Genomic DNA, 16,551 nt, shown 5'->3' with positions numbered 1-16,551 from the left:
TCTCTCTCTCTAAATGTCAGAATGTATATTTTCAGCATAGCCATAAAGTTTAATGTTATTTAAAAGGTGTGAATGTCGGCGGGAGAAGAACTGTTTCTGTTTGTTTGTTTATTTTGTGTTCATCCCGTCCTCCTCTACATATCCACGTTAATCCTATTTGCAATCTGCCGGGAGTCGCCGCTGAAACAATCGCCTGCTGTAAGTGCCTTGCTCGAGGGCAGCACAGTGACGGTCGGTCACGAAAGGAGGACCGAGCGTCCCTGATGTCTCTTATTGTCCCACTTTGTCTGGGGATCAGACTTTGTTGACCGCTGCCCTTCCTTTGCCCTCCGCTCCACAGCATTCCTCCTCTGTTTGCTCGATGTCTGCAGATATTTTTATAACAAAGTTCTTCTCTTGTTCTCGTGATGGAGACAATCGACTCATCGTGTCTGCGGCTTCGGTTGCTCTCGTCCAGGTCACGATGCAAAAACAAGCTGAGGGAATCGTTGAGCAACACGTTTATGTGTTTTTGTTGGTCCTTCAGTTTTGTTGTGAGCCAGAATTTGAACCAGAAACCTTCAAAAATGAAAACACAGACAGGAAAACGCAATGCTCCGGTGTCTCCATGGCAACAATAACTCCCAGACTGCCCACCTTTGTTGTCATGGATACCCTGCGCAGTCGCCATCTTGGCCCACCTGGCTGACACACTGAAGCCCAACCTTACAGGTCGTGTCCTTCTTAGATATCACAGTCTTCATCGCCATGGTTACTGTAATAGTAGATGACAGATGTTGTCATGGTTACAAAATAATTTAAACAAATCAACGAAACAACATTCCCTGTTATTTTGTGTGTGTGTGTTTGTATGTGAGCGACAAATTGTCCTTTTAAAGCTTCCAGTCTGTAATGTGACTGTCGGCCATCTTATTGTTTTTATTTATTTACTTTTTTTTAACCATATTCGGAGGAGAAGGTGGAGTCGACCTGCTCTGCTCTCTTTCCTGATTGGGTGATAAAGTCTGAGACAATACAACAAAGTAGAAGGAGTCACGTTTTCACATAGACTTCAATACAGCCAGTGTAGTCTAATCTCCAGATTAATTTTATAAAAAAAACAACAAAGTCAACTGTTATAAAGTTTAATTAGCAAAGCTGCTGATCATGAAATGAATTAAAGCAGTTTTCAGATCAGTTTATTATTTTGTTTATTCAAACTTTAAGAACTTTAAGAGGTTTCCACCATTTCATATAAAAAACCATCAAAGATGTTTTCCGGACATCGATCCATCGATTCAGACGCTGCAGGTCGGCATCTGTCCTGCAGCTTCTCCACCTTCAGCCCAAAGTTTTTGTCGAGAGCAGCCGAAGCCTCCGAGTCAAAGACTGAAGCTGGTCTCTGATGTCTCCGAAGCTATTAAACTGAAATACCTCTGAATGTACGCGTGACCGTCGTGTTCTTTGTGTCGCCAAATTTGTGACACCAAAGTCTCATCGAAGCTGTAAAGACCTGTTTGTTCCTGCTGTTCAGTCTCATTTTATTTTACTGGCCGAGCTCATCAAAGAGTGACCCAACTCAACCAAATACTGAGACACCGAGTTCACCCAGTTTACAAAACGAAAACCGATTTTATTTTTACTTCTGCGGGAGGAGAAATCGCAGCATGTTAAATGTTTTAAAGGCAGGAGGACCTTTTATTAGAGTCCAAGGCTGCCGCTGATGCTTTCTTTGACCTCTTCTGCTCTTTTGTCGTTAAATGATGATAAATCGAAATATTCTCATTTCCAAAAGCATGAATGTTGGTTTCATTCAATGCTTTTGTTTTATGATTCATTATAGAGCGACAGGCCATAACTGAGTCTACTAATTTATTACAACTCAAGTAAAAACAGCAAATTCTCACGTTTACGAAGCTGAAACCATGAAAAGTTCAAATTTGTCAATCAAACAGCGCAAAACCTGAAAACATTCAACAGATAAACTTTGGAATAGTTGAATCTGAAACTAAACCAGATTTCTGGGATCAGAGTCTGCTCTGAACTGTCGGGGTCAGAGGTCACAAAGGGGGACGTCTCTCTTTGTTTTGTTTAGTGTTTTTTCATATCAAAATGTAAATATCCAACACTCTGGTGTTTCACTTTTAGTTTTATAGCCAGCTGGTTTATAAAAAAACTCTTCTGATCCTGAAGCATCCTGAAATCGTAGTTAGCATCATTTAGCATCAGTTAGCATCATGGGGTTACAAAAATATCTGGTTTGACGGTAAAATTATTATTGTGTTGTCATTTCCATTTCAATATAAGGATTAAACTGTGTGAGTCTGTTAGGTTGTTGCATTTCAATGAAATTAAACTTTTTAAATTAATTTTTAACCAAGCCTCAATTTTTTTAATCTTCCACCCGCTGATGGGCCGATCCTCCTCTTTGTCAGTTTCCCACCTGGACGTTGAATTTATGACGATTTATATCTAACAACATAAACAACGACAAACTTCTCCATGTTAGTTTTCAGGTGACGTCAGCGTCCAGCTCCTCAGTGATGAACTCAGAAAGGACGTTTGTCTAAAAGATGATTTCACAGCATAGTGAGCTTGTGAACGGAAAATTAGTCAGTTTCACTCCCACACCTCTTTATTTTTTATTTTTCATTGTTGTTTTTATTTCAAAGTCTGATGAGCTTCCAGCAATTTTTAACCCTTTTAGTGTTTTTTGAGTTTTTTTATAAAGTCTGAATTTTTTTAAGTCTCCTCATATTCAGAGTCAGCTAATTGTTTGCTGTGATAGAAGCTCAGAAACTCTCCTGCTTTAAAGAATCATATCTTCTTTTTTTTTACACTCTTTGACCTTCTGACCTTCAGAAACTTCACTTCCACATCAGCAACTTTCAGTCTTTTAGCAGAGAAGATGAGATTTTTTTTTTGTTCCTTCTCTTAAGCGACTGATTTTTAGTCTGAGGTGATAAAATCAGACAATCAACCTCATGATTCATGGATTCAATTTAGTCTTCGTGCCGTCAACACCGAAGAACCAAACACGCCAAATGGCCCATTTAGTTTGACCACGAACGTCCTGTTCTCTGGAAGATGATGAGTGTGGATCATTTCGGAGGTGTCAGGTGGAGACGAGGATCCTGCCGAGTTTCATTTCAGGGCGATTCAACAGCAGTTGGATGAAATGAGCTGTAATTGGCTGATGGGATGGAGAGCCGTTTGCATTAACTGCCTGAGAACCAGATATTTAAAGCTCCTATGAACAGGCCTAAACTTCATCATCAAACGTCATCTCTTCTGTTTTTATTCTCCATCCACTTTCTCCTGATGATCAATAAGATCCAGCTGGTTCTTTTCAGCCTTCAGTTGTTCTTTCTTCTGATTTAAATAGATTTCCTTTAGCCCTGATTATTTCTGTTGTATAAGTTACAGAAGGTGTGATTTTAGAAGTGTGTAGGAACTGTCACCGTTATTGTCGACGTCACCGCCGCTGAGAAGATTGTTGGAGCCAAAATAATTAAAGGCACTGATTCTGCTGCAGTGTCACCAGAATCTGGTCTGAAGGTCGCGTTAATCACCCTGCTGCTCACCATGAGCTGTGGCTGAAGCTTCTTTACATTGGAAAAACTTATAAACTTATAACTGTTTTGGGGTGAAAATAAGAAAAATGATGTTTGGTTAGAGTCTGAAATCTGCTCGGTGTGAAGAAAGCCACAACAGAACATCAAGTTTGTTTTATACTGATGAAAGTTCATGAAAAACCTCCTTTTGTGATTCTGTACTTTATTGTGTTTGTGGAGAAAAGAGAAGCTGCTGGATGTTTGTAGTGGACGTCAACACAAAGACCTGCACTGTTTGTACAGTATTCATGAGTGTGTGTGCGTGTGTGTCACTTCAAGATCCGGCGTCACAAAGTCACACTTTCTCTGGCCCACACACACATTTGTCACCGTTGTGTCGCAGTGACGTGGTTTCTCCTTTTTCTCCTCAGGTCGGTTTCCCACGCTCAGATCCTCGATCCAGCTGCTGAAACCTGCGATCTGCTGGTCCAGACTGACTGCAGATCATGTGATACTGCCACACTGAATCAGAAAACACTGTGATATTTCATCAATTACAAAATGCCCGTGAGATAAACCACAAAAACAAAAGCCTGTGGAAAGAAATGAGCAGAACAAATGCACTTTTTAGGATTTTATAAACTACACTTTGTAACACAATGTAACACAACTGTATATAACCTCAGTAAGTTGTGTTTCGCGGCTCCAGATGAAGTAGAGTTGTCGGGCTGTGAACTCCTACAGGAGGCGCAGAGTCTCATCACGTCAGCTCAGAGAGCTTTCTGAGGAGTTTCCAGCCACAAATAGTTCAGAAACAACTCCATTTTTAGCTCTCGGGTCAGTCCAGACTCAGAAGTGTTACTACACCGCTTTCTAAACACCAACAGACACACAAATTACTGCTGGAAGACAAACTATTCCCACCAGAGCTCCGACACTGGATGTAGTCCAACGTGTGATTTGTGTGTTTTTAAAAAATGATATTGGTTGTAGTTGGTATAGTTATTGTGTGACAGCGAAGCCTCGAGGCAGCCGTGAAGATCCAGGAGGGCATCGTGACTCAGACTGTCCTCAGAGGAATTTCAACAGAAACTGCAGCTGACGTTCTGTTGATCAGCAGCGTTTAGTAAAACACCCCGACCCACTGACTGGACGGTTCGATTCCCAGCTCCTCTCACCAAGAGTTGGTTCAGAATGAACTCCATCCATCTCTGATCTGATTCTGAAGCCAATCCCAGCTCACTCTGGACAGACAGGAGTCCCCAGTGAACCCAAACATGACGTCTTTGGAGGCCCCGGGCCGGGAACCGGACCAGGACCTTCATAAAAAACCACTGTGGGACACAAATACACACTCCAACGACGAGTCAATGACAACGAGAGGCTTTTAATTTCCTCACATTAAACTGTTCTCAGCTCTTCTCATGTAATAGCTTTTTGTCTGTCCCTCGCTCCCGCAGCGAGCTGTTGTCATGGCGATGCCACCGTCGTGCCGCAGCAGGACGGATCACTGAAGTGTCCTCATCATCCAAAAACACTGATGGGCTCCCACTGAGGCCTGAGACGGAACAAAAACAACCTTTCCAGTACAACACACACACAGACAGACACACAACTGTCTCCTGCGAAAAGCATTATTGACACGAAAAACTGTGAAAGCTCAAACTGGCTTCATCCCTGTAAAGCCCCTTCACCTGGTCCAAGACTCCGGGTCAGGCATCGGACCTCCCGGACCACCGACAGAAAAACCAAGATGGCCGATGAACAAATCATCTTAGTTGCTTAATATTTGGTTTTTAATTTTAGTCTGCTAAAAAAACAAGAAAAACAATAAAATCCTCAGATTTGTGTCTGAATGAGCTGCATGTTGGTGAAAAAGGAGATTTGATGAGATGCACCGAAGAAACAGACGTCAGACAGACGACGGAGGCGTCACACTCAGGTGGTGCTGCAGAGGAAGGTTCCCTCTCCTCTCCCACTGATTTGAATTCAGCCTGCGACGGCGTTTGGAAGTCAAATCAGCTGGACTGAGGTGGGTGGAGTTTATGGAAAACAGATATCTGCTGCAGGAAAACAAACTGTGACTCAGACCAGTAGACCAATCCAAGATGGCCGCCGTCCCTGAAGGCCTCAGGTTGATCTTTACCTGACAGGATGTGAATATTTCATGTGCTGATCTGGTCTTCAGTAAAAACTGTTGTGGTCAGAAGGAAAACACAACAAAGACCAGACAGAAGCTTTGTTTTACTTCGGGAGCTTCATCCTGGTCCACAGAAATCTGCTCCTTTGCACCTTTTAGCTGAAGCATGTTCAAATCCAGTTTTTCATTCCAAAGATCCTCAGCTGTCTCTTCTGCTTTTCTTGAGTTTCTTCATGAAACATGAAATCAGTGTTTGTTTTTTTATTCACTCACTTTAATCTAAAATTGGAATATCCGGATTGTGCTTATGAGTCTGAATTCATCCTCAGTGATTCATAAAATCCAAATCCTCTGTCAGAATCGTCTGCTGCTGTTTTCAGGGATTATTTGACACAGCAGACTTCAGGTGAAGGCAGCAGGACTGAAATCCTCAGAGACCCGGGAAGGATCTGGGTTTTATTCACATATCAAATGTCTGTGGATATAATTAACAGGCAGGTTTTTAAAAAGCCTTTAAATCAGCAGAGACTCGGCTCTTTGGATCCGACCCATCGACGCAGCAGGACTTGGTGGGGAAGTTTGTTATCAACCAACTCTGCTTTTCCTGCAACACAACATGATGTCAGTTCTAAGAAACTGGACGCACACTGACATCCCCATCAGCCCCAGCTCCATGTGTTAGCATGTTTCTGTTAGCATTAAGCTAAAACTTCGCTGATGTAGATTCAAACAAACAACAAAACAAAATTCACAGTAAATATCATTTGTGTGCGTTTGTTGGATTTCTTTGTGTGAAATAAATTCAGCCCATCTATTAAAGGTTAGAGTTTGTGTTGTGATGACATGCAAAGACAATAAATGCATATTAATAATATATTTTTTATAGTATAAATATTTGGTTATCTATAATAACTTCATCATATACAAGCAGAAACACACACACACACACACACACACACACACATTATATAGCACATTTAATAGTTGCTGAGTATTTCTATGAATTTATTGAAGCTTCTGTTCATATAAAGGTAAATATATCCTTAATGCCCCCCCATCTGTAGTCCCATGGGGCGGGGCGGGGGGGCAGGGGGCGGAGCCTGACGTCAAGGTGAACCATAAACCTCCTTCAGTGTCTGAGACGAGACGCGGAAAGCAGCAGCAGAGACCCGGTCAGCGGGGACCGGACTCAGACGGGACTCAGACGGGACTCAGACGGGACTCGGACCGGATTCGGACCGGACTCGGACGGGAAGTGTTCCTGCCGTCATGTTTTTGTTTTTGTTGTTGTTGTTGATGATGGTTTTCTGGAGCTGAGTGCGTCATCTGAAGAATGAAAGGTGAGTTTCTGTCTGAACGTGTTGATGCTGCAGAGTCCGGCTCATTATCAGACCAGACACGAACCCCCGGGGCCCCTGATGGGGCTCCCAGACCGGGACTTTATTTTAAGGAGGAAACACGTGGCTGATAAATAATCAGGTTATTTTATCAGCTGCTGCTCCATCAGTCCAGGGCCGGAGCCACGTCAGGGGGGCCCAGGGGCCCCTTACCTGAACGTCCTCAGTCTTTTATTTTGAAGGGTTGAGCCCAGTGTCATTCTGCTGAGGAGACTCAATCTCCAGTTTGATGTGAGGCTGAAAACGTTTTTCATGCTAAATGGCTGATTAACATCAGCTCGTTGGAATTGCACTCAGTCTGTGTCGACTGGGCTGTCAGACCCTCTGTGATGTCTGTCAATTACACAGTAGCTCCTCCCTTAACCCCGCCCCTTTCCCTCTAAATGGAGCTTCATTTAAAAAAGGAACATCATGTTGTATTTCAGACTGAGACCATAAACTGAGGAGGAGGAGGGACGTTTTCCCATAGACTTCAGTACAGTCTGACTTCTCTCTACACAGTGGCCAGTGGCGTCGCCCCCTGATGGTCAGGAGATAGAATGAAGGTTTAAACACAGAAAAACCTAAATTTTAAAATGTTAATGCTAACAAGATGGCCGACTGCACCTGACGATTTCAGTCGTGACCTCAGAGGTCATGTGACCACGGGGCCGTTTGGTCATGCAGACGCTTTAATCTCAGTTTGACTGTCATTTCCACGTGAAAATGAAAGAAACATGAGTTTATGAATCATCTGGATCTGTCATAGATCGGTCCTGACTGAACCCCCACACGCACCCGATTTAGGAAACACGATGACTCGCTTCATCAATGAGGCTCATTGTTTCAACTCTCTGAATGAAAACTGGAGGAAGATCCGGAGTCACGTTCTTCTTCATGGTCATCATAACAGCGGTGGTGGTTTCTGATTGGCCGGTATCTTATCTGCACGCTTTTTATCCGGCGCTGACACCACCATCTGAGGTCCTGTATCTGAGCCTGGACCTGAACCTGAACCTGGACCTGAACCTGGACCTGAACCTGGACCTGAACCTGGACCTGAACCTGGACCTGAACCTGGACCTGAACCTGGACTTGAATGGGTGCATGCTTCCCATTTTGAGTTTTGTTTCCTGAGGAAATAATAATTTCTCCAGCAGCAGGACTTTTCAGAGTAAGGGCTGATTTCACCGGCCTTTCAGAATAAACCTGGCCGTTTCTGCTGAGCTCCTTTTTTCTTTTTTCTTTTTTTTATTGTGGCTGCTTTCATAATTTGCCCTCTCAGACTTTCTTGATGCCCTTCAGTCCTAATTCAGATCAACTATTGTTCAAGATAAAAGCGTAAAGATGAAAGAGCGGCGTGAATATGCGCGGTTGCTCACGCGTGGGTGTGGAGGTCCTGAACGCTCCTCTGTCGGAAGCTTGGGGCATCAACAAAAAGCTCTGTTTCACATGCACGCCTGTGCAACCTGATGAAGACCCTCCGCTGATGAATCACCGCTGCTGAACAATTTCAAATTACAGGGGTGTGATTCCCAAAAGGTGATGTGGAGGTGGAAGATGGAAAAAAATGACATGACACGAACACAGCAGCTATAAATGTAACTGTAATTCAGCGCAAGTGCCGATTCAGACACACAAACACGCCTGTCATCGCTCATCAGGCCTTTCATTTGAGAAATTACAGAGTTTGAGCTCAGCTCTGAAAGTCGGCGTCACCTCCCTCGGAGGATGAGCAGATTATTTCTGAGCCGTTGAAAAAGCTTGAAAAGTGTTTTCAGTTTGATCTCATGAGAAGCTGCTGATGAGTAACGACACAACACAGAAAATCTCCTCAGCGTTCGGCGGCAGGATCACTCCCTCCAAAAAAAACAAAACACGACCGCTGATGGAGAATTCAGACTGTTGGAGTCAAGGTGACGAAGAAATGAGCAGATCTGGAGGAAGTTTATACTGAAAGAGCCACAAGAAGTCGATCTCAAAACCTGTTTACAAAGGAAATGACTATCAACTTCCAGTTTGTCAAACAGGAAGTTGATAGTTATCTCTTTTCCAAAAAGAGATGCTGGCTTGTTAACTTCCTGGATTCAGAGAGAGTTTATTTGTTGTTTATTGTTTTTGTCTCACTGTGTCTCTCACTCCATCACTATCTCTGAAGCGGGAAACTGATCCTCGCCCTCCAGACGTCAGCTTCGTCTTCCTGCCTGATCTGATCTGTCTTCTCCCTGTGTGTCTTTGTAGAGCAGTGCAAGGCCGAGGAGTCCCGCCGGCATCTGAGAGGGAGGAATTCGGCGTCCTGGCAGCGTAGACGGACCCCCGACTCCGCCCCCCTTTCTCCTCGTCTCCTGGACCAAACTTCTGTCCTCAGAGTTCAGATGGCGATGGTGCCGCTGTAGTTTCCATCAGAAAGCAGCGTCAGCGCCGGAGCAGGTGGATTACTGCGGCGTCTGAGAAGGTGCAGCGTTCATCTGCACACTCCCATCGAAACGAGGAACATTTCGTTCCAACAGCATCACGATCGGATCTGTTAGATTTTATTGCAGGTTTCCTGATTTATTTTTTTTTAAACGTACAGAAATACAAAGACTGTGAATTTGTGAAACCTGTGGTGATTCACTGTCACTAATCTGTGAACCAGATGGCCAGAGCGAGCTGCTGCTGTTTCCACGGCAACAAACTGCATCATCAGCTGTCTGCATCCACGTCCTTCAGAAAAACATTCATTAATTTTTGTTCGATGAGTTTAATTGAGGATGTTTCTACAGCTCAGCGCTCAGTTTTACTGGATTTCCTGAACTCAGCAACTGTCCATGTGAGCTGCCTTTGAGTCAGTCGTGGTTTTTTTAAATTCCACCAGCTGCTCACAAGTCAGTCGAGCAGGAAAACTCTTGAATGTCTGCTTAAATCGGTGTGTTCTGACAGAGCTCTGACTGTTCGGATTATTTTCATAAATCTTCCTTTTTGTGAGACGAATCATCAGCTTGACACGTTTCACAGCATCACCCACAACCCACCTCTTCGAACCTCGAAGGGGGACAACTCGCCGCCCATCCCATCACTGGTTATGATGATGTCACAGACCTACACCTTCCTGGCCTGTTTCGCCGGCTTCTGGTTGGTCTGGGCGCTCATCGTCATGCTGTGCTGCTTCTGCAGCTTCCTGCAGCGCCGGCTGAAGCGCCGCCGCGAGGAGCGGCTCAGGGAACAGTGTCTACGGGCCGTCGAGATGGAGCCGCTCAGCTGTCACTCCGCAGGATACCCAGCTCCGCCTCCTCCGCCCCCGCCGCCTCCACAGCTGCCCAGGGAGCCGCCGCAGTTCAGCCCGCCTCACACGCTGTCACCGCCACTTCCTCTGCCGGTTCCTCATCCTCTGCCGCAGGCCACCTGGGTCACCATGCCAGGTAACAAAAAAGGTTCCGTCTGGTTTCTTTTCTCTTGTTTTAGTTGTAGATTTGTCTCTTCTTCGTTGTTCGCACTTTACCGTCTAACCGTCCCACAAACAGAGACAAAAAACCAAACAGGTTCATCATTTAAACGCTCCTCCTCCTCCTCATCATCATCATCATCGCCATCGTCGTCATCATCATCATCATTATCATCGTCATCATCATCATCATCATCATCATCATCATCATCGCCATCATCGCCATCGTCGTCATCATCATCATCATCATCATCGCCATCGTCGTCATCATCATCATCATTATCATCGTCATCATCGTCACATTCACCATCATCATCACCATCATCACCATCATCATCGCCATCATCATCATCATCACCATCATCATCATCATCATCATCGCCATCGTCATCATCATCGTCATCGTCATCATCATCACCGTCATCATCATCATCAACATCATCATCATCGCCATCATCATCATCATCATCATCATCATCATCATCATCATTATCATCATCATCATCATCATCTCTCCTCACTCTCCAGAATCTCAGACTTCACATCTGCAGGCCTTCGAGGAGAAAAACACTTTCTGTGGAAATAAATTCATGAGTTTAGTTTTTTAGCTGCCCTTCTCAGGAATTCAAGCTTCAACCTCCAAAAAAAAACAAACTCCTCCACAAACCTCTTGAATTTTAATGTGTTGTCTGAAATGAATTGAAGCTGCAATGAAAACCATTCTTGGCAGCATTAACTCAGATTAAAAGCATTTACTGCAGATCAAATCCAAACTTTGGGGATTTTCACATCCGTCCGTCTCCACTTTGTGTCGTTGAGGTTGTTGTGTCGACCATAAAGTGAAGACAGAACCTTTAAATGTGAAGGAAAACAGGGAATATTGGAGAGTTCAGGAGAAACCGGGGCGACGAAAAGAGCATCAGCTGCTGTCACAGAAGTTTAACGAGCAGAGACGGTAAAGGATGAAACAAAAGGTCGCTGGAGCCGCCGTCACAAAGCAGACTGATGAAGAGCCTCCGTCTCCAGGCAGCCGCAGAGCCAAACACAGGCAGGAGGGGAGCAGCTGAGCCCACACAGGACCAGGACCAGGACCAGGAGCAGGACCAGGACCAGGAGCAGGAGCAGGACCAGGAACAGGAACAGGACCAGGAGCAGGACCAGGAGCAGGAACAGGACCAAGAACAGGAGCAGGGCCAGGAGCAGGACCAGGACCAGGAGCAGGACCAGGAGCAGGAACAGGAGCAGGACGAGGAGCAGGACCAGGAGCAGGACCAGGAACAGGAACAGGAGCAGGACGAGGAGCAGGACCAGGAGAAGGACCAGGAGCAGGAACAGGACCAAGAACAGGAGCAGGACCAGGAGCAGGAGCAGGACCAGGAGCAGGAACAGGACCAAGAACAGGAGCAGGACCAGGAGCAGGAGCAGGACCAGGAGCAGGAGCAGGACCAGGAACAGGAACAGGAAGAACAAGAACAGGAGCAGGACCAGGACCAGGACCAGGAGCAGGACCAGGAGCAGGACCAGGACCAGGAGCAGGAACAGGAACGGGAACAGGACCAGGACCAGGAGCAGGACCAGGAACAGGAACAGGAGCAGGAAGAGGAGCAGGACCAGGACCAGGAGCAGGAGCAGGAACAGGACCAAGAACAGGAGCAGGACCAGGAGCAGGAACAGGACCAGGAGCAGGAGCAGGACCAGGAACAGGACCAGGAGCAGGAACAGGACCAAGAACAGGAGCAGGACCAGGAGCAGGAACAGGACCAGGAGCAGGAGCAGGACCAGGAACAGGAACAGGAACAAGAACAGGACCAGGACCAGGAGCAGGACCAGGAGCAGGAGCAGGACCAGGACCAGGAGCAGGACCAGGAGCAGGACCAGGACCAGGACCAGGAGCAGGACCAGGAGCAGGACCAGGAGCAGGAACAGGACCAGGACCAGGAGCAGGAGCAGGAACAGGACCATGGGCAGGGGCAGGACCAGGACCAGGAACAGGACCAGGACCAGGAGCAGGACCAGGCCCAGGAGCAGGAACAGGACCAGGACCAGGAGCAGGAGCAGGAGCAGGAGCAGGACCAGGACCAGGACCAGGAGAAGGAGCAGGACCAGGAGTTCGGAGCTTTTTGAAATAATCTCAACAGGTTATTTTTTGAAGTCAGAAAAAAGAAACTGAAGTGAAGATCAGATTTTTATTTTAATTTTCTCAGGTGTCAGATTTCAGATTTTCTGCAGAGAAAATGTGGCGCATAAAATTCATCAATATTCACACAAATCTGTTTTTGAAAAAGATATTTTCTTTGTTTGCAAACTTTCTTTTTCTTTGTTTCTGACCTGAAACTGTTTTCATCTCTGAAAAAAAAGTCAGCTGGAAGTTTGAGCTGGCCAGAAATTAATTTGTACTGACAACACAGTGAAATCTGTAGCTGACAGCAGAACAAATATAAGCTGAGACAGGAAGTGAGAGGTCAAGACACAGGAAATGATTTCTTCACAATAAGACTAATGCTTTTACTGTGAAGCTGCAGCATCAGGAAGTGCTTGAATAAATACTGAAGCATAAACCTATTTAAATGACTTTTATTTGACCTTTAACCTTTGTCTTTAACCCTTTAGACCTTCAGACCTTTAATGTGCTGGATCTAACTCCAGGTCTCCGTATTTGTTCCCAGATCCAGATTTATTTGGGAAGCCTCCCTGCTATGAGGAGGCGGTCCTGATGGAGGATCCTCCTCCGCCCTACAGCGAGGTCTTGGCCGACCCCCGGGGGGGCACCTATCTGAAACCTGCACCTCTCCGGGCAGCGCTGCCGCCTCTCAGGGAACATCACGATCCAGCTCCGGAGTTCACATCCGAGACAGGCAAGCCTCCTGCGGCGTTCCCAGATCGGGGCTACTCCTCCCTGATCCGCCTGCCTTCGTCCCAGCGCTGGGACTCCCTGGGCCACCTCCTGTCCAACACGGACATGAACCATAACAACGTCACCCCGCCGCAAGGCCAGCCCCTCCAGGCTGCCACCGCCATGGCGACCATGCCCCGGCAGGAGGCCAGGACTCACCACGAGGGACTCGGACTTAGAGGGGGAATACAGGGACTCCCGGGGGAGATACGAGGATTTCAAGGAGGGTTAAGAGGACTTCCTGTGGTTCACGGACTGAGGGGGCTGGAGCCTAGCTGTGGCCTACCAACAGCGTTCCCCCTGTTGGGGCGGAGCACCGCCGTCTAGATCTGGATGCTGTGAGGATCCTTGAGCCGGAGCAGCCCTTTAAAGGCATCCTTTCCTGCAGCAGACAAAGAGATTTTATTCCCCGGAGAGCTAAAAGTGGCTGAAAGTGCTGCGTTGGCGTCTACAGTTCAGTCCCCCCCCCACGGTGCAGCTCTGTGGGTGAAAAGGTGGCACTTTATTGAAAGAGGAAATCACACAGGTCTCTACGGAGCGTCGCGGAGCCGCTCAAGTGTCCCGGAGTCATATCGGAGTTAATCGAGTTACAGCAGAGGAGGAAAGACAGATGAAAGACAGAGGGAGCGAAGACGAAGAAGAAGAAGCTGCTTCTGGAGCTTTCACCCAAACTGCCTCTGCCTTCATTCCTCCTCTCCTCCCCATTGTACCAGTCTCCTGTTGCCATGGCTCCCAGGAGATGTCTGTTGCCCACGACGACCTCCCCTCTTCTAACTGCTCTGATTTCTGAAGACTCCATTCGCAGCTCGCCTCTTCATGAGGACTCGGCGCTCACAAAAGGACATGTGGCGTCCGCGACATCAGAGCCAGCAGTAGTGGCGGCTGCTCTGTCGCTGTCGGCGTCACTTTACCCGTCCGAGGTTTGGCTGCAGGAAAAACACATTTTTTACATAAAAGCTTTTCTCTCGTGAAATGAAAACGTCTTCAGCTGCCTAAAAAAATATAATAAAACAAACGAAACTCTGTTTTCTGTGTTCAAATTAATTCAAGTGTTTTAATAATCACCACAAATCCAACACGAGCAGTCAGACTGTATTGAGGTCGATGGGAAAATGTCCTGCCTGTCTCCTGCCTGATGAAACCAGTACATTTAAGGCAGGATGACATTACTGATCACCAGCAGGAAAATCTTTGTTGATATTTATGACAATTGTCTTTTGCAAAGATGGAGAAAGAGATTATCAGCAGGTTCCATCTCCCACCAGCTCCGTCACTGCATCTTGTGAATTTTTGTGATAATTAATTGATTAGAATGAATGTGGCCTCAGTTTGTTCCCGGCTTCCTTTTTCTTTTATTTCTAACCTCCATCTTTCTGCTCTTCTGACCCCTGAAGGGCTCAGATACATTATTCATCTGGTTACCTCTTCTCGTCTTTTTTCAGCCATTGATCTGAATCCAAGGCCTCCAAAGAAACTTTGGACTTTAGACTTTTTATTTGAATCAGTCTCAAACTTTTAGACTGCCATGGCTGCTTTGAGTGACGGGAATTGGAATCGTTTCCTTCCTCTGCGTGTCGAAGAAAACAAAATCTACCAACCTCTGTTACCATGGTTACCGTAATACGCATCGTGTCCCCAGAGCAGCAAACAGTGATATCTATTTGAAATTACTGAAATCAGTTTACAACCGAACTGATGGTTTAAATATAAAAAGAAAAAGAAATGTATGGAAGTAAATTATCTTAAAGATATTTGTCTGTTCAGAGCACGTCGACATTCACACCGGCTCTCAAAATGGACCAATGGGAGACGTTGTTTTGGTAAAATGCCAGACTCTCTTCTGCTACATCAAACCAATCCTTGATTTTTAAAATTGTACATTTCAGTTAAAGGACAAATGTAAATCTGAAAAAAGGCAGTTAGAGACAAAAACAAACACCTTCAGGGGAGGATTTCTGAAAGATATCCAGAATCTGAGCGTTGAAGAGGAAGAGATGATTCAGGTTCAGCGGTTACATAAAGACATCGGTCTCTGAAATAAGTTACGACTACTTCACTGCAAAGTTTGACTGTTTTAGTTCTTCGTGTGATCATCCAGCCAAACCTCCAATTTGAAGGCTGAGCGTTTTATATCTGAGGATATTTAACTGCTGTCTTTATATTCTGCATTTATACCAGTTTTGTGTCTGCTGAACATTTATTCAGGTTATTGTCTGCCTTCCAGACAACTCGGAAATTTCCGAGTTTGGACGTCAAAGCGTTCCAGGCAGGTTACGACTTCCGTTTGAGCGCAAGGAATTCTGGTATGTAGAGAAACCAACATGGCGGACACGGCGTCATTCCACGCGGTTCCTGCAGCTTAGCTTAGCAGAAGCTTTCACTTCACACTTTACGTGCATTGATTAATGACCACACACGATCAGTTTAATTGATTCATTCATATTTGATGCCTAATTTCGCCATGCTGAGTAATTGTACATCGTTGTAATTAGCACGATCGACTTTTTAACGTTAGCTAGCATTAGCTCTTTGTGGTCGGCGACATATTCGGGCTCCGTTTCGGACACACAACAGGTTAGAGTACGCAACCGTGTGAGTAATATTGTGAATTTCCTTCACATTGTTCTAACGTCTGTGTGCGGCACCACCATCCATGGAGGCTGCCATTTTGGTTCGGCAGCGGTGTGACGTCACAAGTCGTGAACTCGGAGCGATAGATCACTAAAGATGAGTCAGAGCGGTTTAATCAGACAGGTCGGAGGTGACACGCTGATCAGGACTGAAGCACAAACATGAACATTCAGATGGTCCAAACAGATCAGACCAGCTCAGCTGGTCCTGGTCCCGCTGGATCCTGCTGCGATCCAAACAGAACTAAGTAAGAGTGGACTCGGCAGCAGTGAGGGGACGTGTTGCCAGGCAACCTGCTCAGCCTTGTTTACATGTGATGAAGGGAGGGAGAACATCAGCCCGCCCCCCCCCCCCCCAATGCTTTGTCGCATCACCACGGCAACACCATTACATCACAGCTGGGAGTGAGTATTTATTTATTTATTTATTTTTCCCCACAAACCAACAGTGGAGGTTGTACGCCATCAGGAAACGTTTCCCGCCATGTCTTTTCTTTAGTGTGAATAACTTAACTGAGCTCTACTAAACAAATATAATAAACCATAAATACATCT

The 16,551-nt window shown here is 45.8% G+C and overlaps 1 protein-coding gene across 2 annotated transcripts; it reads left to right on the top strand.

Annotated features, from left to right (window-relative positions):
- Nucleotides 1-6,937: 6,937 nt before the first annotated feature.
- prr7 (proline rich 7 (synaptic)) lies at nt 6,938-14,350 on the top strand. 2 transcript variants are annotated; one of them, XM_029519929.1, is made up of 3 exons: nt 6,938-7,013; nt 9,291-10,450; nt 13,140-14,350. In XM_029519929.1, the coding sequence occupies exons 2-3, from the start codon at nt 10,114-10,116 to the stop codon at nt 13,691-13,693; spliced, it is 891 nt and encodes a 296-aa protein (XP_029375789.1). In that variant the 5' UTR covers nt 6,938-7,013; nt 9,291-10,113; the 3' UTR covers nt 13,694-14,350. The 2 variants fall into 2 exon arrangements, with proteins under 2 accessions (XP_029375789.1, XP_029375790.1); XM_029519930.1 differs by having other exon boundaries at nt 9,291-10,462; nt 13,146-14,350.
- The last annotated feature ends 2,201 nt before the right edge of the window (nt 14,351-16,551 follow it).

Source organism: Echeneis naucrates, chromosome 14 (genome assembly GCF_900963305.1).
Source record: "Echeneis naucrates chromosome 14, fEcheNa1.1, whole genome shotgun sequence".
NCBI classification, from domain to species: Eukaryota; Metazoa; Chordata; class Actinopteri; order Carangiformes; family Echeneidae; genus Echeneis; species Echeneis naucrates.
The sequence above is the reverse complement of the archived record's forward strand: the minus strand, read 5'-3'. Positions and strand labels throughout refer to the sequence as shown.

What these genes read in the sequence shown, in the direction of transcription:
- prr7 (XM_029519930.1), top strand. Translation starts at nt 10,114, where the DNA reads ATGATGATGTCACAGACCTACACCTTCCTGGCCTGTTTCGCCGGCTTC. An exon ending in CATGCCAGGTAACAAAAAAG is followed by an intron (nt 10,463 to 13,145) that starts GTTCCGTCTGGT and finishes TCCCAGATCCAG; the next exon opens with ATTTATTTGGGAAGCCTCCC.